This window comes from Lepisosteus oculatus, chromosome 3 (assembly GCF_040954835.1).
Source record: "Lepisosteus oculatus isolate fLepOcu1 chromosome 3, fLepOcu1.hap2, whole genome shotgun sequence".
Lineage (NCBI taxonomy): Eukaryota > Metazoa > Chordata > Actinopteri > Semionotiformes > Lepisosteidae > Lepisosteus > Lepisosteus oculatus.
Window position 1 is genome coordinate 957,321 of NC_090698.1, and position 24,818 is coordinate 982,138.

The 24,818-nt window shown below is 53.6% G+C and overlaps 2 protein-coding genes across 2 annotated transcripts; both read right to left on the reverse strand.

Moving 5' to 3' along the window:
• Positions 1 to 407: 407 nt before the first annotated feature.
• calm3a (calmodulin 3a (phosphorylase kinase, delta)) lies at positions 408 to 6,241 on the reverse strand. Its single transcript, XM_015341053.2, has 6 exons — positions 6,111 to 6,241; positions 4,931 to 4,961; positions 2,876 to 3,019; positions 2,566 to 2,672; positions 2,334 to 2,469; positions 408 to 1,850 (listed from the first exon to the last, which is right to left on the reverse strand). Exons 1-6 carry the CDS (start codon positions 6,111 to 6,113, stop codon positions 1,822 to 1,824), a joined length of 450 nt encoding a protein of 149 aa, XP_015196539.1. The 5' UTR covers positions 6,114 to 6,241; the 3' UTR covers positions 408 to 1,821.
• Positions 6,242 to 13,140: 6,899 nt separating this feature from the next.
• On the reverse strand, positions 13,141 to 21,207 carry LOC102688352 (potassium channel subfamily K member 13-like). The gene is made up of 2 exons (XM_006627702.3): positions 19,190 to 21,207; positions 13,141 to 15,581 (listed from the first exon to the last, which is right to left on the reverse strand). Exons 1-2 carry the CDS (start codon positions 19,527 to 19,529, stop codon positions 14,650 to 14,652), a joined length of 1,272 nt encoding a protein of 423 aa, XP_006627765.2. The 5' UTR covers positions 19,530 to 21,207; the 3' UTR covers positions 13,141 to 14,649.
• Between the last annotated feature and the right edge of the window lie 3,611 nt (positions 21,208 to 24,818).

Here is a 24,818-nt window from a genome sequence, read left to right on the forward strand (position 1 = left end):
GCTCCCCTGCGGGAGACCGCTCAGTGAAACCCTCGCTCAGCTCCGGGAGGGCCGGACCCTGCCTCTCCCTGCTCTCCAGCGGAATGGTTTCGACAGCATGCGCGGTTTTTGGAAGTCAAGCCAAAAGCCACCCATCTTCCTGCAACAGAAGCATCAGGCCGACACCACTCCTCACCTCCCTGCCCGGAGCCGAGGTGCGCGTGCTTCTTGTTGCCGCGAAGGAACAGCAGCTCAGTCCAGGCTAAACGCCCACCTGAGCGCCGCCATGCAGCGACCCAACTGGCCCCTGACCTCCTGGAGGACACCGTGTTCTGGGGAGGCACTGGGCCGGGCCGAGGCGAAAGCGACCGGCCTGCACTGCAGGACACACCACGCCACGGATCAAGAAGCACAGCTGAGACATGTAGTCAATTTCAGGTTTTATTGGAAAACATTGATATTTCACAGCTTGTAATTGAGACGCAACTTGCACAGACTGAACAGCTATAGTCAAGGCCTTTCGCCTCCCCGGTCCCCCCAGGGCCCGACCCCCGCTGCACCTCGCAGACGGAGGCCCCCTTGACAACGCCCTTAGCACACTGAAGCAGGAGCAAGAAACTGCAAGAGCTTTTATTACTACACAGTCTCTTGTACAGCAAACTAAAAGACAGAAGCTGTTCAAGACCTCATTCCTAACACTCATGCCACTGGCCTAAGGATCACTTGCGCCCCAAACCCCCCCCAGCGCCTCGGTTCAGTCAGACAGCGAGCAGAGCATGGAGCAGTACTGCAGCACTTCTAGGACAACATGTGCACCGAACAGCTCACAACCCAGCAGACACAAGGAGCAGCAGCAGCAGCAGATTTGGTTTTCGGTTATTACATCGTAGAGTTCATTCTTGTACACAAAATGTTTAAGTGCAAATATATATTTTAATGTACTAAAAGTCATCTTGCAAAAAAGTTGAGGCTCAAGATCTTATTATGGCACATTTATTTCAAAACCAAGGGAAAAAAAGTCACAGGCCATACCATTATATTAATATTAGGCAACGCACAGTTTACGACACCATATTTGTTAATAATGCACATTTGAAAAGCATTACATTTACATGTTTATTTTTTTGCAAATTAAGTATTTACAGCAATGCTTTCTTGGGCTGCCTAACGCAACTACTTATTTTTCTCACACGGTTTCCCTAAAACAACAGTATCAATGCATTGCCCTATTCTAGCTTGATGCTGTGGTAAGTTTTAAAAGTTAGAAAAAAATCAAATAAACCTATAGAGCTTTACACTCATTCCACACCCTGCATCCCAGCCCCATTAAGATCTCACCAGCTTGTACCACCTCTCTAAAATAAAGATTTTACATGTGTATATATAGCCTCCTTCTGTACACAACCCAGCATCTCCTTCTAGTGTAGGATCAGGAGCCCTACTGTAACAAGAAACCGCCAAGCCAGGCACATGCAGGTGTCGGAACTGGCTCTCCGAAACACTCCCGTTTCCAGCGAGCTGCACGGTTAAATTGTTACAAACAGAAAATGCTTCGATGGTGAACTGCTCTTGTTCAACGAACAAAAAAACTGCCTCTGTCGCTGGTTCTGTCTTTTCCTTTTGGTCTAATTTGGGAAAATCGGGCTGTTCAGAACGAAGAGATCTCATGCACGTTGAAGATTGTGACGCTTTGCCTCCCCCCTGCTCTAATTCGTTGACAGATGCCTTTGGAGTTAAATCCGAACCAGACTGTAGAATTTAAACAGTAAAGATTTTTTTGTAGATTTTTTTATATATATAGACAGAGTGATCAAGAAGAACAGGCAATGGAAGAAAGACGCTTCACTTTGCAGTCATCATCTGCACAAACTCTGCAAAACAAGAAGAGAAGGATTGAGAGCTGATTGGTGCGCAATTCACTGCACATCCCTGTAGAGCGAGTGTCTGCAGCCCTGTCACACACCGCCGTCTCCTGTCTGCGATTCCAGCGTTTCTCACCGCTCACAGGCTGCCTAGGGAAGACAACCCAGCTGCAGCGCAAACAGACCCGCAGATTAGGAATCTATGCCTGGATTCCAACAGGCCTGAAATTTTCAGACTGTTTCTTTATGAAATGTCACACTGAATTGTTTGGATACAGAAATGCAAAAAAAAGGGCTCTTGTGCTTCACAGTTTCTACAGAACAGTTCTGCCCAATGAGAATGCGAAGCAGAGCAGGAATTACTCGGATCCACCTATGAATGGTGGAGAAGAATGGTGGTGCTGTGAGGTGAGTTCTGTCCAACAGGAGCGCGACAGGTCAGCCGTGGGAGGGGTGCAGGCACGGGGTGGGGAGAGGGGGTCGGGGGCTCACCTTCGTAGTTGACCTGGCCGTCGCCGTCGATGTCGGCCTCCCGGATCATCTCGTCCACCTCCTCGTCCGTCAGCTTCTCCCCCAGGTTGGTCATGACGTGGCGCAGCTCTGCCGCGCTGATGTAGCCGTTGCCATCCTGGCCCACAACAAGAGCCCGTGAGTCACCCCCGCCAGCCCCCCGGCTCGCCCACAGCTCAGCCGGACCGGCAGAACCTCAGGAGCCCAGACTCACCTTGTCGAACACGCGGAAGGCTTCTCGGATCTCCTCCTCGCTGTCCGTGTCCTTCATCTTCCGCGCCATCATGGTCAGGAACTCTGGGAAGTCGATCGTGCCGTTACCTGAGCAGGACAGGGGAGAAACGATTTGAAAACCTCACGGCCATTTGTCTCTCTCCGAGCCCAACCTGAGACTTGCGCCGGAAACATCAGCTCGATTTAAAGCAGGAGATACAAGCACAGCCGGAAGGCTTCTCTCCTCCTGATCCGCACTGTGGAGCAGAAGGCCCGTCAGCCGAGCCCGGGAGAGTGAGAGGTGTCAGTACCGTCGGCGTCCACCTCGTTGATCATGTCCTGCAGCTCGGCCTCGGTGGGGTTCTGGCCCAGCGAGCGCATCACCGTGCCCAGCTCCTTGGTGGTGATGGTGCCATCGCCGTCCTTGTCGAAGAGGGAGAAGGCCTCCTTGAACTCTGCAAGGACGCGGAAAAGAGGGCGGCTGTTGAAGCAGGCAAGGTCTTCCAGACAATTCTACAACATCCCGATATCAGGACACCAGTGTTTGTGGAGTAAAATGTAAATAAAACTGACAGGGGAGACGCTCATCTTATGCAAAACTCCCAGAGCAGCAGCAGCAGTCAGGGTTCCACACACACACACAGTTTCGTGTGTCTTTCACACAACGAGAGAGCTTGCAGGCTGAGCAGGGACCTGCCAGCCGCCCGCCGCGCCCGCAGGGAGTGAGAGGGGAAAGGATTCCAGAGGAAACCGAAAGCCCACCTCGGCTCCGGAAATTTAACACCCAGCCTCTCGCCTCCAGGCAGTTGTGCTCCCCCTCCCCCCAGCCTGCTGCTCAGCGTGTCTATTGAGAAGCAGAAAGAGCCGTTTCATCGCAAGAGTGGCATCCTGTCCGCGTCGGGGGGGCTCAGGCGGGCACGCTCCTCCGGCCAGGGCACTGGAGCATCACGGGAGAGTGCTTCGGCACTGCCGGGTGGAATTCCGGGAGAGACAGGGCGGGACACAAGGCGGGAGCGATCCAGGTCTGTCGGAGGACGTGCACGCGGAGGAGGAATCCGGTTTGTGCGTGCAGGGAAAGCTGGGAGAGCCGCCGTGTTCTTCCACGCTGCAGCCGATCGCTCGTGTGCGCACACTGGGCACACTGGGCTCTTCCCAGGAGCAGAGACAACACCCTCCCTCCTGCTTCCAGGCCACCAACACCGGGGCCACAAGGCAAAAAACCACTACGTTTGAACTCTGGAGGAAACCGACTGGCAGGAGGTCCCACAGAACCCAAGACCCCTGGGTCGGGTCAGCACCATCAGGGCTCGGACTCGGCCGCAGCAGCCCTGGACCAGCAGGAGTGCGCGACTCCCAGCCGGGCTCGAGCCCAGCTGCAGCGCGGCCCGTTTTCCTCTGCGCCAAGAGCGCGCGCGTGCACAGCGGGAGCCGGGGATCACAACACCCCTTCGAGGACATGGAAGAAAAACATTCTCCGGAATCAATTAGAAAAACTCCCCCAGGACGTCGCTATCACTTTGCCCCGAGCTTCCTCGCCGCCGGGGGGAATTTTAAAAGCAAGGCTTTGTGCAGCAACGCCGGAGACCAGGCTGTCCCTGCGAATAGGTCTCAACGTAGCAGAAGCTTTCAGATGACACGCACAGAGGAGGGGGATCACGCCGCAGGACAGCTCCCAAATCCCACGTCTGCTTTAATTCCTGATCTGCAGGCCTGCCGGGACAGTGGGGTGCAGTTCTCCTGACCAGCCCTGTTCTCACCGACGATTCTTCGCTCTTCCAGGCCGCCCTCCGGCCTGCAGCGCTGCCAGGGCCTCGGCCTCCTGCTGCCCCCCTTCTGCGGCCACAGCCCTTCTGAACCGGCGTTTGTGGAGACCGGGGTGCAGGGACGGAGATCATGAGGGCCCTGCCCCGATCCTGGAGTCGCCCTCCGCGGGCAGGGACCCCAGCTCCTGGACAATCCCGCCAGAACAAGACCACAGCGCCAGGGGGGCAGAAAACACCAGTCCTGTTCCTAGAATTCCAATCCACAGGAATAGGGACCCAAGGGAAAAAAAGCCGTAAAAAGACTCCTGGAGTTTAGCTGGTTATGAAACGTGTGCTAAGGGCTCTGCTGTGTGTAGGAAGCACATGCTCTGTTCAGCTCCCCTCTGTGGGCTGAATTTCAGCACTCAAGTCTTCTCACGGTTTTTTCACAAACACGGCACACAGAACCACCACAGAGGCTCCTCACGGCAGCCGGCGGTACCCGAAACCTGTATCCCTGAGACGCGACACGCATCTGGGCCAACACACGTGTCTCCGAGTCAAGCCACACCGCCACACGCGCGCGCTTACTCGGGGTCGGTCAGAGCAAAGAGAAACACGTACCAGCAATCTGCTCCTCGGTCAGCTGGTCAGCCTGTGGAAAGAGAAGCAGAGCAGGAGTGGGCACAGGGATCAGACACACGGTGGTCTCTCACACGCAGCGGGGCAGCCCCCCGCCCCACGCTGGCGCACACCGGTCGCACCAGCACAGGGGTCTTCCTCCCGAGACGCCAGCCCCTGCCCCTGACCCCCGAGCTGAGGGAGCGACAGAGGGCGGCGAGCTGCTGTATGTCCTCGGGCTGACCGTGACGAGGGCTCAGTGGGAACTGGAGAGTCCCGAGCGGCTCTAGAGGACAAAACTCATCCCAGTAACGCTCTGCTCATCCAGACCGGCCACAGCCGGGCTCCCCGGGATCGCTGCGGGACCGGGCTCCAGGGCGGCTGAACGATCACCCGAGCTCTGGGGCTCCTGGCAGCTGACCCTGGGCGCGGGGTCACTCGAGTTCAAGCTGCATTGCAGCTCCGTGCCCGACGGGCGCGCGTCGAGCGCCGAACCGCGGGGCTCGAGCCCAGGTGAGGGGTCGGGGACGGCCACGCGGAGGGCGGGACAGGGGCAGACAGCGGCGCGAGGGCTTCTTCTGGACAGGACACAGCCCCTCGAGCTCCAGGACCCCGCTGTGTGACGGGGGGGGGAGTTGGGCTGCGTGTGCGCGGGCAGAGCCGCCCCGGGTGCCGACATCCCCCGGCGGCCCCGGACACGCAGATTGGGGCGCATCCCGCCTCTTCACGCGCCACCAGCGCGACCGTGGCACTGCGGCACGCGCCGCGCACACAGTGATCACGCGCGGCCAGGACACGGTCCACGGGCGAGCCGCACGCACGTCCGTGGCGGGAGCTAGACCCGGTACTGCCCGGCGCGGGTCCGGCTGCTTCTGCGCCGCGCCGCCCCCTGCTCCCCGTATCCACACCGTTCACGCACAACACGCAGCCGCCCCGCACATCTACGAGGAAAACAGAAGCCCCCGAGACCCCGACGGCTGTCCCGCGGCCGGTCAGGAAGAGCCACGGCCACTCCCACGCCGGACCCCACTGCGCGCGCCGGCAGGAGCGCTTGCACTCGAGCCCGGCGCCAGCCACCCGCCTTCACAAAGAAACAGTGTCCAGGCTGGTATCGCCCTACTCGCACGCTCACGCCACAGACCCCCGGCGCCTCTGGGTCGCGTCCCGCCGCCAGTCCACTCACCATTTTCCTCGGTGTCGGTGTCGGTATCGGTGCTGCTGCGTCTCTACTGCGGCTGCTCGCTCTGGTGGCGCGCGACTCCTCGCTGTTACAAAGTTGCCCGGGAACTCGCGTCCTGCTCACTACCCCGGTAGCCTCATTTGTACTGTATCCCTCCGCCCGATGACATCACTCACCCACATCGACCTTAAACCGTTCAAGAAAAAAAAACCCGCAGCTCCCCACTGCGCTAGAACACATTTATTACGCGGTATCGACCTTTTTTTCTAAAAGCAACCTTTTACTGAAATTGAACAGGTTACGAGTTCCAGGGCTCAGCAATAAATGTCGACGGTGCACTATTTGCACGCTTGGCGTAGAGATACGATGTACTGCAGAGAGCGCAATAAGACCCCTTTCTGCTGTACAGACCCCCCCCTCCCCCCCACAACGCAACGGGCCGGTTATTACACTCCCGGGCGCAGACACAAGTCGGTGACTTGCGTTTATTATCATCAGGTTTTCTGTGATACTATTTATAGTGTCATAATTGTATGAATATGGGTTGCGGGTTACTCTGCTACAGTTTGTGGGACAATGTTTCCGAGGCGCAAGGTTACGCAGAGACAGAGTTACAAACTGCAGACAATGTAAGTCCGAGTCCTATTGGCCGGGAGATGAGCGAGCAGGAGAAAGGACGCTCGCCATTGGCTGGCTGTTACCTGCAATGCGTCAAACTGGGCTGAGCTCTATCCGTCCACACACCAGAGCCCAGCACTGTCACTGGGGTCCGGGCTGCTGCTGGTTTCGCATTCCAAGATTGCGGCGGGGGAACCGGGCAGGAAGCTGGAGGGTGATTTAATGAAAGACCTGAAACTGACGCTGGAAACTTCACCACCTTTCTGTTACAGATGTCCCAACTACTTGACCTTGTTCAGACCCGTGTGAAACCCACCCAGAGTGTGCATTGCGTTTCCAAAGTCAGGGCGCAGGAAATATCGAAACTGATTATAACCGATTTTGTTTTTTTCCAATAAAACGACATGTAGGACTGTAAGGAGGGCTGGTATTTGGAGCAGTGTCGAGCGAGGCGCGTACTCTACTTTTTAACAATTTCAATTCATCTAGTAAATTTACTTTCTTTGGCAATAATGATGATAAAACCACTAGAATGTTTGCGAAACAGAAGACGCTGTTCTGATTTGTGTCAGAAGCGATGGAGGCTGGGCCCATTCTGGTGATAATACCAGACCTGATCAGGGACCAGCACTGTGGGCCGGAATGGCTGATTCGGAGAGAGTACAGCTCCGGTCAGAACAATAACAGAGGACGGCCGACACCTTATTATATGAGAGAACTATCGGCCCCGCAGAAAAACAGCGAGACCTGCGCGTTTTGCGGCTCTGCTGACTTCTCTCCCAGTGCGACACCGGCTTCACGGACCCCGGCCCGGCCCGGCCCGGCCCGACCGGCAGCGCGAGCGCGGGGAGTCGCTGCAGCCGGTCCGGTCGAGTCGGTGACACTGCCGCCGCGCGCGACGAGCCTTTCCACAGCGACAGCCCCGCTCCTGTCACACAAATCAGTCCGTTTCGTCAGCATGCCGGGGTCTCAGCAGCGTGTACTGGTCGGATGACACCAGGACTAGCCAGCCCAGCTACACCCATCTTCCAGGGGGTCGCCACGAAAGTGTTCGGCCCCGAACCACTGAGCCAGACGCCACCGAGCCCAGAACCATCCAGGTCTTGTGACACGCAGATCACCCTGCGCTGGGCTGCTGTCGGGGGTGGCAGAGGACAGCACTGAGTTAACCACACAAATTAACTCGCTAAATTGCTGAATAGGCTGTGTGTGTTGATGGTGTTAAGAGTGCCCTGTGGATCTGGGTGATTGTTGACCTAATTGGAACAGTTCAACAGTTTTCTCTGGTCACATATTTATAGAAAAGTGGAGTATTAACCTTACCAAGCCACAGCAGAGAGAGAGTCAGAGCAGTGAAGTAATACCAATAATAATAATAATAATAATAATAATAATTGCTTACACTTATATAGCGCTTTTCTGGACACTCCACTCAAAGCACTTTACAGGTAATGGGGATCCCCTCCACCACCACCAGTGTGCAGCATCCAGATGATGATGATGCACCAGTCCGCTCCCCACACACCAGCTCTCAGTGGGGAGGAGAGCAGAGTGATGAAGCCAGTTCAGAGATGGGGATTATTAGGAGGCCATGATTGGTAAAGGCCAGGGGGAAATCTGGACAGGATGTTCAGGTGACACCCTTACTCTTCTTGAGAAACGCCCTGGGATTTTTAATGATCACAGAGAGTCAGGACGTCAGTTTTTATGTCTCATCCGAACGATGGCGCCTTTTTATAGTCTAGTGTCCTCGTCACTTTACTGGGGCATTAGGACCCCCCCAGACTGCAGGGTGAGCGCCCCCTGCTGGCCTCACTAACACCTCTTCCAGCAGCAACCTCAGCTTTCCCAGGAGTCTCCCATCCAGGTACTGACCAGGCTCACACTGCTGGGCTTCAGTGGGGTGCCAGCTGGGAGCTGCAGGGTGATATGACTGATGGCATGCGTGTTGAGTGTATTTAGTTCATTCTTCCTAATGCCCCAGTACAGTGACGGGGACACTATAGTGTTAAAAGGCCCCGTCCTTCAGATGAGACGTGAAACCGAGCTCCTGACTCTCGGTGGAGGGGATCCCCATGACCTGTAAAGCGCTTTGAGTGGAGTGTCCAGAAAAGCGCTATATAAGTGTAAACAATTATTATAACACGGGTCAAACTCGAGAGCTCTTTCAGAAAGATGACCACTTGCAGTTTTCAATCATGTCCACAAGGTCGCGCTGTTTACCTTTACAAGACGATTCCTTGTTGTGTGAGGCTTAGTAACAGACGCGATTAAACAGAACTGGCTGTTCACTGACCGAAAGGGACAGACCGCTGCTCTTCTGTTGAAATCTAATAGATAAAATATTTTGTACAGATGATAAATGATCACGGAAAGCTTGTATTTCACCGGCTTCCGCTGTGCAGGACCAGAGAGCCCGAGCAGCAGGAGGTGTTTCCTGTCTCACAAAGTAATAATAATAATAATAAAATAAAAAATTGCTTACACTTATACAGCGCTTTTCTGGACACGTCATTCAGAGCTCTTCACAGGTAATGGGGATCCCCTCCACCCCCACCAGTGTGCAGCCCCACCTGTGACAGCAGCCAGAGTGTGTCAGTGCGCCCCCCCCACCAGCTGGGAAAAAAAACATTTTTCCACATGTCTCTGGCAATGCAACTTTAATAAAAGCCCCTTTCCCCCGAAGGGAACGCGCACAGACACCTCTTCGGCCCCGCGACAAATGAAGAGCTTCGTGAAATCCCCACGCTCGATCTGAGCGCATAGAGACATGCTCTCTCGCACTGCTTGGCCAGGCCCCTCTTACAGGCTGCTCCATTGTGCCACAGCTGTATTTCTTCTGTCTGCTGCTCATTTGAATGTGACAGGCCCTTACTGGAAGTAGTTTCGCCCTCTGGAAGTGTTGTTGGTGTCAGAGCTCACGCTGCTGTGGACAGTCTCCACTCTTTCCTCCCTGGTCAGTCGCAGGGCCGTGGTTCAGGGTTTCTGCTTGAAAGAACTACACCTCTGTCACACCAGGGATGGAGGGATGGAGGTGCTCAGTGCGAGAAATCCACCACCTGTCTTCTCACTGCTCTATCCAGCTCAGGGTGGTGGGGAGCTGGAGCCTGTGCCACCCAGCAACAGGAACAAGGCAGGGTGCAGCCTGGACAGGACACCAGTCCAACATCTCAGAAACCAATCAACCGACCAGCATGTCTTTGGACTGTATGGGAAACCCACGCGAATACGGGGAGAACATACAGACTCCACATAGACAGCCCCCCAGGAATTGAGCCCAGGGCTCCGGCGCTGCGAGGCAGTAACGCTCATCACTGCGCCACCCTGACTTGTGACTCCAGCAGCTCCGGCTCGAACCAGAGCTCCGCACCCCCTTCTGTCCCCCAGTAGTGCATCGGCAGCCACAGGGAAGGTGTAACTCATGGATCCTCACACTACTGGACTAGAATACACCAGGCTATTATTCAGGTGCAATCTGTTGAAGCAAAAATAAAAGCGCACGGAGTGCACTTTCACCCGATATTCACTATCGGTTGTTACGGCAATCAAAGTAACATAAAACATGCTTCAGTCCTTGCTGACACATCCGACGTGAGTTCATCTCACACACAGGAACAGGCAGAGGAGGAGAAACAAGGCCAGCATGTACCTTCAAGGCACTGTGGAACATTTCTGCATCTACAAGGGAGAAGGATCTCTATCCTGCAGTATGAAGAAGTGGCGTCTTGAATGGCGACAGGGGCACTGGGCAGACCTGGTCGTGCGCATCCAGGGACCACGACACAGGGCAGCACTGATGCCCTTTCAAGTGGGAACTATTTGGGCGTGTCCAGAAGGAGTGTGGAACGATCTATGCAGCCGTGTGGTAGAAGCTGATTTGCTGGCTTCTCTAAAGACTTACTTAAAAAACGAGAGGAGCCCATTCACCCCACCTAACTCTTTTGGCACTGTTCATTTTTTGTAAAAATTCTATGCAACTAGTTGTTATGGGAATGAAGTATCAAAATGTGAAGCTTCATCTTTTGTTTTAGGTGCTATTATAGATTTAAGTAGACAATGAATGGACATTAAAGGACATCTGCAGTGTAACTCAGTCTCAGTTTTTGTTTTTGTTACACCTCCTCTCTAACTCTTCAGCCCTGCTGAGGTTCAGACTATAGGATGTGAATCAGGGAAACCAGCTTCCAGAAACACTCTGAGGTGGGGACATAAATCAGTGTTGCGCAGGGTTCAGATCACTGCATGGGGAGATAAATCAGTGTTGCGCAGGGTTCAGATCACTGCACGGGGAGATAAATCAGTGTTGCGCAGGGTTCAGATCACTGCACGGGGAGATAAATCAGTGTTGCGCAGGGTTCAGATCACTGCACAGGGAGATAAATCAGTGTTGCGCAGGGTTCAGATCACTGCACAGGGAGATAAATCAGTGTTGCGCAGGGTTCATAGTACCACTTTGCACCTCCTTGATGTGCCTTACAAATCCAGCAGCTTTTGGAGCTCTTCACAGAGGTTGATTTTGCTGGAAAAGTTAGGCAGGCAGAAAGATAGTGACAAGGGCAGTAATAAGAGCAAAGAATCTTTAAAGAAATGTAACACATGATAATAAAGAACTTCTGAGGTTCTGGAGACCTCACATTTCCCATTATCCAGGGTTTTAATATCAATCGGGTTGGGGGCTGATTCAGTCACAGTGCGAGAGACCTCTTCTTATTTCGTATTTGAAAGGGGTGAATCTTAGTATCACCACCCACAAGCTCCTGTTTTTGTCCAGGGGGATTATCCATGACGAGATATATATTTGAGATATTTTTCTCTTCTTTTGTTATTTAAGTGAATTGTGGATTAATCGCTTTTATTTGGCAGAAGTTTTCAATTAGTCACAAAATGTGACAGTTCCAGCTGGTCACAGTTTATTCAGTCCCACAGAACAATTTCTAATCTTCCCTCAGGTGTTTATCCAACGTAACCCTCCTGACACCCACTTCCACTGAAGCAGAGATAATCCTCCTTAATTGACTACAATTATTTACCCTGTTTAGGAAAGGAGAAGCTGGAGAACACAGCCGTGGGAGAGGGACAGCTGCTCGTCTCCAGAACCCCAATCTCAGAGCTCTGGAAAAGGGTTGAACTGCGTAAACTGACTTTCAGGTGAACAAACACCAAACAAGACAAGTGCGTTTCCTGCCCACGTCTGTATACTGCTGTCACACCCATGAACCATGCATCCACCGGGAGTGTTTTCCTTGACCGGCTCTATATTCCGTGATTGAGTGGATCTGTCACATGACTGACCCTGTCCCCGCTGGGGTTTTGCTGTGGTTGCCACAGTTACAATCTAGAACTGAGCCACAGGGCTGTGAACCCCACTGCTGAGTCCTCAGCCCAGTTCCCTAATTGTCTCTCCAACCCTGGTCCTGGGGCTTCAGTCCCTCAGTCCAGCAGCAGTCTTTGAATCATTAAATTTAATTAATCAATTTAGTGATAATTTGGAACACAAATCAAATATTCTTCAGCCCTCGAGGATCAGTGTTGGCTGCATTGAAACATGACTTGATTAATTGATCGGTCGCTTAGACGAGTGTCCCTCATCTTTTCATAACAGGTGACTAAGAGTGACCTCTAAGAACGCCTGGACTGGGGCTGGAGACCCCTGCCCTCCTTGCAGTGGCAGTCTGCCCCTGAGACCTGTGCCTCCTGAGCAGAGATTCCATCACGAGTATTCCCTGCGCCTCTCCACACCCACAGAGGCACTCTTGGCGTCTGTCCTAAGGCTGGGGGGCGCCCTACTCCAACACACGGGTGGATGAGGACACAGCCTCTCTGCACCGCAGCTGGTGCAGCACTAGTCTGCTTCCTCCACAGGAGCTGCTGGAGCCGTCAGTTAGAAACAGAGAAAACGGGGAGCAAAATACAAAACAGAGGTCCTTCGAAAATCTCACTGCAAGCAAAATGGTTAAAGAGTCGAGGACAAAGCAGAGCTCTCCAAGACCAGCTGACACTGAGGATGAATGCCGCCTGAATGAAAGGTGACCCAGACTCCCCCTCCTCTCTCTGCGAGGCTGGGGGTGATATCTGGAGGCTCTTCAGAAATCAGCCAACAGCACCAAGAGCCGGACAAGCACTGCTCTTCAGACAGGCAGCCTGATTGCTTCTCCTGTGACATCATTCAGCCCATCTCTGAGTGTTTGTAACACAGGCAGGAAACAGCCTACGCCTGGAGAATTTCCCGATGCGGAACTTTAATCTCTTAATGTGTGCAGACATGACTTCTCCTGGGGGTAAACAGAGTTTTGAAGGCCTGCATTTCACAGACTTCTAACTCTGGGGGGGAGTAACAGTTCAGAATTATTTATTGTACGTACTGCAGAAAATGTAACACTTTACACAACACATAAGTGCTGGGAGGCCCAAAATTTAATAATATGACAAATATATTTAAGAAAAATACTCTCTCTGCAGCCAAGGTGTGTTACTTCACCCAGAGGCTGAGACTGTGAATCATAGAGAACTATTCAAGGAAGTCTCATTAACAAGTCTGGAGAGGGGAACAGTTTCAAAGGCATCCTCACGTGTGTCTGAGAAGACTCTGTTTTACTGTCGTTCACATGGTGCAAAGAGCACTTTCCCACTCCCACCAGCCTTTCTGACGTCTGTCACTAATTAAAATCAGTCCTCTTGGATGGTGCTCATAAACCTTCACCCCTTAGCTATAGACCTCACTATACTGAACATTTAGACTGTCAGACAGCACAAATGATTCCCACATTCCAATATCTTGGGATCCCTCCCACACTCCAGACTTGGAAGTCTGGAAAATCATCATGGAATCATGGAAAAGGCACATAAACAACAAGACTGATTGGCTGTTCTCTGCAAGTGGACGCCTACCTTTCTCCACACACCAACCAGACACCCGGCCTTGCTCATCAGCCACCACCCCACTGCACACACCTCACTGTCAGTGTTCTTGGGGTAGTAAACCCGGTGGCTTTAAACAAGACATCGCAGACTGACTAAAGCTGGAAATGGGAAAATGTTTCTCTTTCCTGTGACTGTGACAGGAGCAGGGCAAGATGGTTCAATCGTACAGATATTCGGGACAGCCTAGTCAGCCTACCAGCCTGAAGACTGGCCTCATCAGACCTCTCAAGCACAGCAAGGCTGCTGTTGTACGTGATGGTGGTCAACAGGTAGGTGGCGCTTTTTCTCCTGGACCTGCTTTTCCTAACAAATGCTCCAGTATGGTGCCAGGGGACACTGTACTGTACAAGGCACTGTACTTCAGATAAAACATTCAACTGAGGTCCTGAGTGCTTGGCTAGTCTTGGACAGTAAAGATCCCATGGCACTGTTCATAAGAGCGGGTTGATAAACACAGTGTCCTGCGTAGATTCCACTCCACGCTTGTCTAATCTGGCCTTCCTAAAGATCCCCTTCAATTGAACTGGTGAAATCATGTCTCATGTTCCCCCATCAGGTCCTGCTGGGGCTCCTTCATCTACAGCTCATCTCCCCTCGAGACAAGCTGACAACCAGTCCAAGCTTCTTTAATGTCAGTAAACATATTGTCAGTCTGATTACCTGTCAGTCGCTGTCCTGCTCAGCACAGGCCACACGCAACACCAAAAACATCCCATGAGCACAAGAAAGAACTTCTTTTATGCCTAAAAGGAGGAGGACCTGAGACGTTTTGCAGCTCCAATCCCCCTACAGGCCCGGGGAAGATTACAACACTGTTCCATCTGCCCTCCGGTCTGAACAAATTCCCAGGGAAGCGAGCAAAGTCCCTGCCTCCTGCCTGAGCGCGTCCACACAGTCCCGGACGGAGCACCAGGCTCCTCTATCCGAAGGCAATGTGGGAGCGATGTGGGCAGGCTGTCTCGGCTGGAGGAGCGCGGGTGCTGAGAGCCCAGCAGGTGCGGAGCTACCTGTCCACGCTGGTCTCCACCAGCCGGTTGTTCATGATGGCCAGGGCGCCCACGCCGCCGGAGAAGCCGTTGTGCCGGGCGTGGCTCTGCCGCGGCCCGCCGTGCGCCGTCTCGGACAGCTGCTTCTGCATGATGGCCAGGGAGACCTTGTTGGAGGCCAGGAAGTCCTTCACGGAGATCATCTCCCCCGAGAGGCGGCGCCCGTCCGTCTCGCTGTCGCACACCGTCTCCACAGAGACGTCGGCGCGGCGGCTCCTGGCCGGGGGCGCGGGCTGCACGGCGTTGCGGCTGTGGTGGCCGTGGGGGTGCAGCGGGCGCTTGCTGGGGGGGCAGCAGCGGCGGCGGCGGCGACAGCGACAGCGGCTACAGTCCACCTTCTGGAGGATCCAGTTGAGCGTCTGCTTGATGACGATGGAGATGACGTTGAAGAGCGAGTAGATGCAGCACACGCCCATCAGGATGAACAGGAAGTTGCCCAGGCGGTAGGCCACCTGGTGCCTGTAGCTCTCCTTCTGCCCACTCACCAGGTCGCCGAAGCCGATGGTGCTGAAGGCCACGAAGCAGAAGTAGAGAGAGTCGAAGTAGCCCCAGCCCTCCATGGTGGTGTAGAGGGCCGAGGCGATGCAGGCGATCAGGACGGCTGCCACTCCCAGGATCAGCATCACATAGTAGACGGAGGGCTTCCACCCCTCCAGGCTGTCCACCTCCCCCCCCGACGCCCCCGAGCCGCGCCGGGGCCCCGCGGGGGCCGCCCCCCCCGCCCGCCGCAGCTGCTGCTCGTGGCACCAGCGCATGATGTAGGCCAGCAGCGTGATGATGCGCTCCAGGAAGAGGTTGAAGAAGAGGATGGTGGCCGCGCAGCCGATCAGGCCGTAGAAGATGAGGAAGACTTTCCCCCCACTGGTGGCCGGGGTGGTCATGCCGAACCCTGGAGCGGCGGGACGGGGGGGAGAGGACACAGTTATGGATGTTGAGCAGAACAGCAGGCATGAAGAAGACACTGGGCAGCGGAGAGCACCCACTGGACAGAGCGCGCGGAGACGAGAGACTAGCTCTCTGGGAAGCACAAGTGTGTCCCCCATCCGGCACAGGCTGTGCCGAAGGAGCAGACCTCATCCCCTTTCACATTCACGCCTAAACCTACGGCAAAAACCTCACTTCCCATAAGAACCCATCTTTTTTGGACCTGCCAATAAGCTGTTAATAACATGTTTATGAGCAATTTAAACATACCGTGCAAAGGCAGAAATATCATCTGTGATATCAGACTGCTGTACCTGTATTTTCATACCTGTGTTCAATAAGGAAATTAATCAGTTCTGTGGTTTCTACGGTGATTAGGAGGTGAACATATGGCTAATCTAGGCCATAAAGAGCAAACCCAGTGGCTGCCCGAGGTTTATGGCCTCTGCTGCAGGAAACCGAGGCCTCCGGATATTGAAATCCAACAGCGCGCCTGCGCTCACCGCGAGCACGTCAGGACACGCGCGTCCGGGTGAGGAACTGTCCGGAACATTTCAGCTCTGGCTCCACCTCGAACAGCATAGTTGGCTTCCTTGTGGCAGTATGCCACAGCACTTTTAAAATGGCTCCACCAAGCTTATAGCATGGATTTACTTAGCTCAAAATGTAAACGTTTTGTTCCTGTAGCTTGCCCACAATTAAATGTGAGTCTTGCATATGCAAGTGGGATGATTTTTTATGGTTTTATTGGAAGATATAATGGAGCACAATGATGTCACTGGGCCTTACTACACTCTCGTCTGCTCTTACTGTAGTAAACCTCAACATGCAACAGAGTCCCAGGTCTGTAAAACCGGCCCGCTGGTGAAACAGGCTGTAGGAACAGCTAATTAAGCCAATTAATTAATTATTCTGGCCTAGTGGAGTGTGGTTCCCTTCGGAGTGTGCTGCATTTTAAATGAAAATGGAAAAAAAAGGAGAAGACGATGAAGTGACTCGCACAGAGACGCGTGATTATAGCTGAACATCTCTATTGTGCACTTAATAGGGCTTGAATTGGAAACAGGGATATTATCTTACTCTCTGTGTGCCTCTCGGCTCAGATTAATGAATACATTAACGTTAATGGTATGTGTGTCTCACCATGGCCTTGGACAAGACGCCTGCCCTCCCCCCGTCGCCATGGAAGAGCTCACTGGGCTGTCTGACAGGGCATCTTTTTTGTACAAGGTGCCAAGGTGACGTCCTGTCTTCATTTCAGCATCGACACCCATTAATTTATTAAAACTGTAGATACTAGTATTCAAAATCATCGGTCATTGACAAAGTCGGTCCAGTGAACTTCATCAGTATCAACAGTAAGACATGAACCACAGGACTCAAGTGAAAAAAATGTGAAAGTGCATTTAACTCTGAGAACTGGAGGCAGTTCTGCACACAAAGATTGTAGGAGCATGGAACAAGCTACCCAGCCGTGTTGTTGAAGCCGATACCCTGGTTTCTTTCAATAAATAGTTAAATTTAGGAACAAGTAAAGCTTTACTCCATGTTGAAAAGAGAAGAAAAACACAACTTTCTTCAGGTGTCTTCAAATTAATAAATAGTTAAATTTAGATCATTGGGTCAATAACCACAGGCTGGTAGAGGAATCCTACTCTGCTGGGCCCCTGAGCAAGGCCCTTCACCCCAGCTGCTCCAGGGGCGCTGTACAATGGCTGACCCTGCACTCTGACCCCCAGCTTCTCTCTCCCTGTCTGTGTGTCTCATGGAGATCAAGCAGGGGTACAGTATGTGAAAAGACATGCGAAATTCCTAATGCAAGAAATTGTATATGGCCAATAAAGTGATCTGATCTTATTTTAAGCTACCAGATTCCCAACAGGCCTCTCCTCTCTACCCTCTCTTATGTTCCTTCTTCTGTTCTTACACAACAGCTGTGCCCCCAGCTGTCTGCACCTGCTTCTTTCTTGGCCTACAGTGTAGAATCCCAGAGTGCTGCTTCCGCACATACCAGATCAAGCTGCGGGTTCAACAGCTCCCCCACGTGCTCAATCCCGCTGTTTCCACCCAGGACGCCAGCTCATTTCCCTGTGCTTTGCTCCTTCGCCCGACCAGACCCTGTCTCACTGGCTGGGCTTCCTTCCCACACGCTCCCTGCGCAGGCATGACAGCCAGCCCCAGCCCTGGCCCGCAGCCCCAGGGCCTCACATCTGCCTCCGCTGCTGTCAGTGACAGATCAGGCTGAGGTTATGCGCGAGCACTTTTTCACACCACAGCCTTTCATCTCCAGTCCTGGAGTAAATCTCTCATTACTCTCATTGTTTTGTTGCTTTTGGGCTGAAGCCCAGAATTTATTGGCTCACTTTCTGCTGACAGGAGCTCAGGTGCCTCCTGCTGAAAATCAAGACAGACAGTTTCCCTCGAAGAAAACAAACCGACCTGTGTTGGAATATTATTGCTGTATGTTTTCAGCCCTGGCCAGGGGAGTGAGCGCTGACCGCAGGAGTGCAGTGTCCAGTCACAGAGCCGCTGTTGCCCTGACTGCCAGCGAACTCACCCAGCTCTACAGCCAGCTGTGCACCACTGCTTGGGGAATCCCTGTTGTACAGAACTGTAACAGAACCGAGCCAACCCAGTTCAAGCTTGAATACATGTCGCCTGGGCCTCAGAGCTCAACCCACACTCCTCCTCACAATCATCCTCTAACCAGATGGAAAGCAAATGAGAAACCATTAAGACCCCTTTACTGGTGCTTTAACGCTAAAACCACACGGTTCACAATCGACAGTTCTGCTTGCTAGGTTATATCCCTCCACATGAAAATGGACCTCAGATTACTTCCTGAAAACAATACACTGTGCACACCCCTCCCCTCTGTATGAGGCAGCAATAGAGCTCTCATTAGCCAGAAATTAATCTCGGCTTTCAGCACGGTTTCAGTGCTGTCGATCCTTGACTGTGGTTTTACAGAAATTCAATACTGATGTTTAACTTGGCGATCATAGAAGACGTGCTTCTAAGATTATAATTACAGTTACAAACACGAGCAGGGCAACTGGCCCATTCAGCCATTTGGAGGTTTGTAGTTAATTGATCCCAGGATCTGCTCCAGGTGTTTCTTGAAAGAAGCCAGGGTATAAGATAAGATCACTTTATGAGGCCTATACAATTTCTTGCATTAGGAATTCCTCTTTTTGCAGACCCCAGCTTGCTCTCCATGAGACACACAGACAGGGAGAGAAGCTGGGGGTCAGGGCGCAGGGTCAGCCATTTATATGGCACCCCTGGAGCAGCTGGGGTTAAGGGCCTTGCTCAGGGGCCCAGTGGAGTAGGATTCCTCTGGCGTCCGCGGGATTTGAACCGGCAACCTTCAAGCCACAGTGCCACCGCTCTGCCCCCATACCCCCCACTGAATAGCTTGTTCCACACTCCCACCAGCCTCTGTGTAAAGAAGGGCCTGTTCTGGGTTTTAGGTGCACCTGGACATGGTTCTCGCCGGTGTCCTCTGGCTGGTGCCTGCGTGCTGAGCACAGGGACCCTGTCGGAGACAGGACAGACTCTGCGGAGACTCACCGATGGTGGAGACCACCGTGCCCACGAAGTAGAAGGCGCCGGAGAAGTCCCATCGCGGCCGCAGGCGGTCCACGCGGATGCCCGCGGCGTTGGCCTCCTCGTAGTGGCGGAGCAGCGCGCGCAGGGCGGCCGCGCTGACGTTGTGCGCCTGCGTGAAGCCATGCAGCCGCTCGCTCCAGAGGCGCCGGGCGCGCAGCTCGGCCGGCTGCTCCAGCGCGGAGAACACGGCCGCGCCGCCCAGCAGGTACAGCAGGATGAGCGCCGCTAGGAGGCCGAAGCGGGCGTTGTCCTCGTTCAGGCGCAGCGCGGCGCGGCAGCCCTCGTCGGCCCGCCTCGCCATCCTCGCGTGCGCGGGGATATCGGCCCCGCCTCACGGGGGCCCTCTCCTGAGCAACATGAGCTGCAAAAGCACTGCTTAAACTTGTGGGAAAGGGGAAGATTTTGAATTTCAGCAATTTAAAGTGGTGTTTCAGTTAAAGAGAAAGGCAACCTGCTTTGTTTAAAAAGTAATTGCCAACCCGTGCTGAGAGTTTATTATCGGGCAATTCAGTACAGCTGAGGTTGTGGGAAAGCTGCCCACAGTCAGGTGGCAGCACACACAAAAGGCACAGTCTGTGGCTTTAGATTTGCAAATAAGTCCACCGAGCAGCCTAAGACTCTTGCTAATGTCAATCTGTCCATTCTCAACTTACTCAATTAGCCACTGATTTACTCAATTACTCTGAGCCTCTTTGCAATTAAAGGCAATTATCTGACAAGAGAAATCTCTGTCCCTTGCTGAGCAAGTGAATTAACTGTCTTCGGCACTATACCCTCTCCTGACTTGCAGTATGGACAAGTGAATCTCAAACTGCTGAGGACGTTAGGGGCTTTACTGCACTGAGTTGGGGGACAGAAGGATGAAAAATCAGACATTCAAGGCAAAGCTCTCTGGCAGTCTAACGCTGTGCTTCGCCAGCCCTGTGCACGAGCCGGAGGGGACTGGTCCTCGTGTCCTCGTCTCTCTCCGTGGCCGTTTCTGTCCCACAAAGCCGGGCCGCCGCGGCGGAACAGAAGCAGGGACTCCAGTGCAGGGCGGCCACCTCTCCAGCCATGAAGTCAATTAGTCCTGCAGGGGACCCAAGGCAGTCCGAGAGACAGGGAGAGAAACACTGCAGCTCTCTCTGAGCTCTGGTCCTTCCTCAGATGTCTCCTTCAGGAGAACAAACTCTCAGATTTGAGAACTAAACAGATACGCAGGCATGTACCATCTCTGTCACTGAGCATACTGTACACAGACTGAGCCAGAGTTTTTGCAGGAAGTCCTAAATTCAGGTCTTATTACAAGAGAAACTCTGTCAGCACTCACGGAGAGCTGTGTTGTTTTCCTGAAGCCCTGGCCTGCAATCCAAACTCTTCTTACAGACACCCATTCCTCAAGCAGAATTAGCTTAGAGAAACAGTTTCTGTTGATGACCAGGCCAGAAAAAGCCCGGTACTGTATCTTCACCACTAATTGAGTTTAATCTCTTAACCCGTCCCAGGAGAATCTGCGGTCAACAGGTCAAATGTCCTCCAGTTGAAAGTGTGCAATAACAAGTGGGCCGAGCCAGTAGTCACACTGGCATTGGGACGTCAAGACAGTTCTGCTGCTGTTTTCATTGGGACAGGAAATTGTCCTGATCCTGATCCTGATCCTGATCCGGGGCTGCAAGAGGGAACCCTCACGAGTGGCCTGTGTCTCGGGATGACTAAGGCCTGGCGGTCGTGGTGCAGTGTGGGATTCAATAAGGGATATGGACTATTTTGGAAAGGTCCCAGTGGGACAGAACAGAATTAGGAGATTGAATAGAAACACACTGCTGCTGTAGAGGCTGCTGTGGTTCACTCAACAGTTCTGGTCCCTGAGTGGGTTGTCTTGGTCCAGGTACAAGGGGCGAGCAGGCAGTGGCTTGTCGCCCTGAGCCCTTCAGCAGGCTGTGTCCATAACCCCTCTTCCCCGGAGCGCCGGCCCTGGTCTCCCTCGCTCCCTGGAAGAACCTGTGAGAGAAACTGGAATTACTGATGCAGGCGCCGCGACACAATCAAAGCCAGGAAGGGGGGAGGAGGCTGGCTGTTTCCATAGAAATAGATGCACAACAGTTTTAACTGAGCGCCTCTTTCAGAGTGGTGTGATCATAATTCTTCCTGATGTCTCTGATCTTATCATTTACTGGCCTTTCCCGGGCATATCGTGCCATATCTGGAGCTGGTCTTCCGGCCCCACTCTGTGACCCCGCGGCCTCTCCTCTCCCTGCCCAGGCGTGCTGGGATGCCCTCCCCCTGCCCCAGCTGGAGGACTCCTGCTACCTGTGCTGCCGCTGTCCTGGGCAGGTGGAGCCGTCTCCCGGACTCTGGCAGCTGACAGAGGTGTCTGTGCCACCTGGAGAGGCCGTGGAGTAGGAGTCTGTGCCACCTGGAGAGGCCGTGGAGTAGGAGTCTGTGCCACCTGGAGAGGCCGTGGAGTAGGAGTCTGTGCCACCTGGAGAGGCCGTGGAGTAGGTGTCTGTGCCACCTGGAGATCAGTGGACTTCCACTTTCGCCAGCTCTTTCGGCTGCACTGTAACTGCAAGGTGAATGATCAGAGTGCGCCGGGGTCCCGGGGCCCTGGGGCCCCTCCAGCCTCACAAGGGCCTCGCCGAGCAGCCCCGGGTTTCGTCACTCTGACACAGAGGCAAGGGGAACACACCACACCTGCTCGCGGGGATCTCCCAGCTGCCCTGGCCAGCCCGGGGGATCCCCCTGATTAAATTAAACACACGTGTATGGACACTGAAATCCGATTCCCGGCCATGCACGCGTGGACACATCCGGAGACCTGCCCCTGAACCACAGGGCTCTGTCCAGCAGGTCGATAGGCGGTGCTGGAATAGAAGCGATGCGGGTATTTCACTGTAAGAGAACTACATGATTCTGGAAAGAACGCAACTAAGCGGATGTCGTGCAGAACGTATTGAGCTGGCGTGCTCGCTCTTCCGTCTCCATTTCCCGGTGTAATAGCGAGCCCGACACACGCAGAAAATAAGCGAGGAAGCCTGAAAAGTCAATTAAGTTTACTATCGAACTCTTTAATGATAAAAAAAGAACATATATTCACGGTAAAATGAGCAAGACTATCTCAATGAGCAAGACTATTCGTCTCAGAGAATTTTAGTTCTGAAATAATATTAGCTATCGGAAAGTTTCACAATAATAAAATTACATTTCTTCACCTATCATGCGCTCCCTTAAACCAAGCGGATGCCCTTCTCGTTAAATATGCCGAGACAGCAGGCGCCTTTCCTCAGCTGAGACGCACACCTGCTGGACCCGACGCCGACGCAACACTGCCTGGCGTGAGACTACCTTTAAGAGACTGGAGCGAAATGGCATAACCAGTGAACCCAGCCAAGGAAACTCACCAGCGCAGAAATAGGGCGGCGCCCCTCTGCTCCTCTAAGCGGGGGTCCCCAGGAGCGCTCCAGAAAGCCCGCGCGCCGCTCGGAGCCGCGGCTGTTCCTGACGGCTGCCGCGAGCGGCTGAGCCCGTGTCCTGCCAAATATGGGCACGCGAGGTGAGGGGGGCGGCGAGAGGGGGGGCTGGGCTGGCTCACTCCTGACTTGCTCCGCACGGTCATCTCTTTTGATGTTTCCTTCTTCAGAAGCCGGGACCAGGTGCGGCCGTCGAGATGAAGAGCAACGATCAAAAGACAAATGTTCGTCGTGTGCGCGCGTCTTGCCAATTAAGAAATTAGTTTATCCGTTACATTTAGGACTCAGGGTTTTTATTTTTAAACAGCATATTGCTCTGAGAGTGTTAAATCGAAGACACACGGGGAAACTCCGGGCAGTAAGGCTACCTGGTCCGCGGACGAGCGAGCTTTGCGGGCTCCGTTCCTGCTCTTATCTGCGGTTTCGCCAGCTGCTACTTCACTCCGATGCAAGTGTGATCCGGGTCGACGTAGCTATTGTAAAACATCTTGCCAAGAGAGGAATTTCAGCCCAGGAGGAACATTAAAATGTCTGTTTCCCTCCTGGCCTGGCAGACTAGTGCTGCTGCTCTTCACCTCTGCCCCGGGTTCCGGTCCGGACGTGCTGGACTTGCCCTGTCCAGTTTGGTTCTGACCCGTGTCTTTAGCCCCACTCAAGACGCTAACACCTTCACTGACACTGAGGGCAGGTCTCTGTTTGACTGGACTGGGCCCCTGCGCTCGGCCCTGGGAATCACCGCCCCCTGACTGAAGACACCGGGAGCACTGCAGCACTCAGAGCTGCTGGCCCTCAGGGCTTCGGCAGGGAAACCCGCTGGAGTCACCAGGCTGGCAACGAAGGACCCTGGTCTCAGACCGCTGGACAGTCCTGGTCTCAGACCGCTGGACAGTCCTGGTCTCAACCTGCTGGACAGTCCTGGTCTCAGACCGCTGGACAGTCCTGGTCTCAACCTGCTGGACAGTCCTGGGTCTCAGACCGCTGGACAGTCTGTGTCTCAGACCGCTGGACAGTCCTGGTCTCAACCTGCTGGACAGTCCTGGTCTCAGACCGCTGGACAGTCCTGTGTCTCAGACCGCTGGACAGTCCTGTGTCTCAGACTGCTGGACAGTCTGTGTCTCAACCTGCTGGACAGTCTTCTGTCTCACTATGCTGGACAGTCTGGGTCTCAGACCGCTGGACAGTCCTGTGTCTCACCGTGCTGGACAGTCTTGTGTCTCACTGTGCTGGACAGTCTTGTGTCTCAGACCGCTGGACAGTCCTGTGTCTCACCGTGCTGGACAGTCCTGGGTCTCAGACTGCTGGACAGTCCTGTGTCTCACCGTGCTGGACAGTCTTGTGTCTCAGACCGCTGGACAGTCCTGTGTCTCACTGTGCTGGACAGTCTGTGTCTCAAACCGCTGGACAGTCCTGTGTCTCACTGTGCTGGACAGTCTGTGTCTCAACCTGCTGGACAGTCTGTGTCTCACCGTGCTGGACAGTCCTGTGTCTCAGACCGCTGGACAGTCTGTGTCTCACCGTGCTGGGCACAGTGCTGGGCAGGGGGTGTAGAGGGAAGTGTGCATTTCCTACCTGAGTGCATGGCTGCATTAACCAGACTGGTGGGAACAGCAAATCAGACACAGCGACGTTTTATTCCAGACTTGCAGCACCGACCAGGGCTGAAGGCCAAGAGGAAAATTGCAGGCAAAGATGCAAATGGAAAACTACACTGTTGGATAAACAGAACCAAACTGTAATTTAAGGATAGTTTATGCAATAATTCAAGTTTGGATCTCAGCCCCACTCAGGCCTTGACTAGAACCCTGAACCCTCACTTTCTGTTTCCTATTCCCAGAGTGCTGTGGTACTGGCCCAGCAAACTGGCTGTGAGCCAAAACAAAAGCCAGACAGAAGCTCAAGAAACTGTTACACCGACCTGCACTTCCTTTCCAAAGACAGTGTTGGAGAGATAAATCAACCTGAGGGCAGCAGGTCGAGTTCCCTGAAGGGAAGAGCACAGGAGAGGAGCAGTCTCACAGAGCCGGAGGGAGAGGAAGAGGTGAGGTCTGGGGGAGCACTTTGATCATTCCAGCATTTCAGTGAAAGTGACATCACAGCAGACAGATTAGACTGCCAGGGCGCAGTGTACTGACGCACACTCA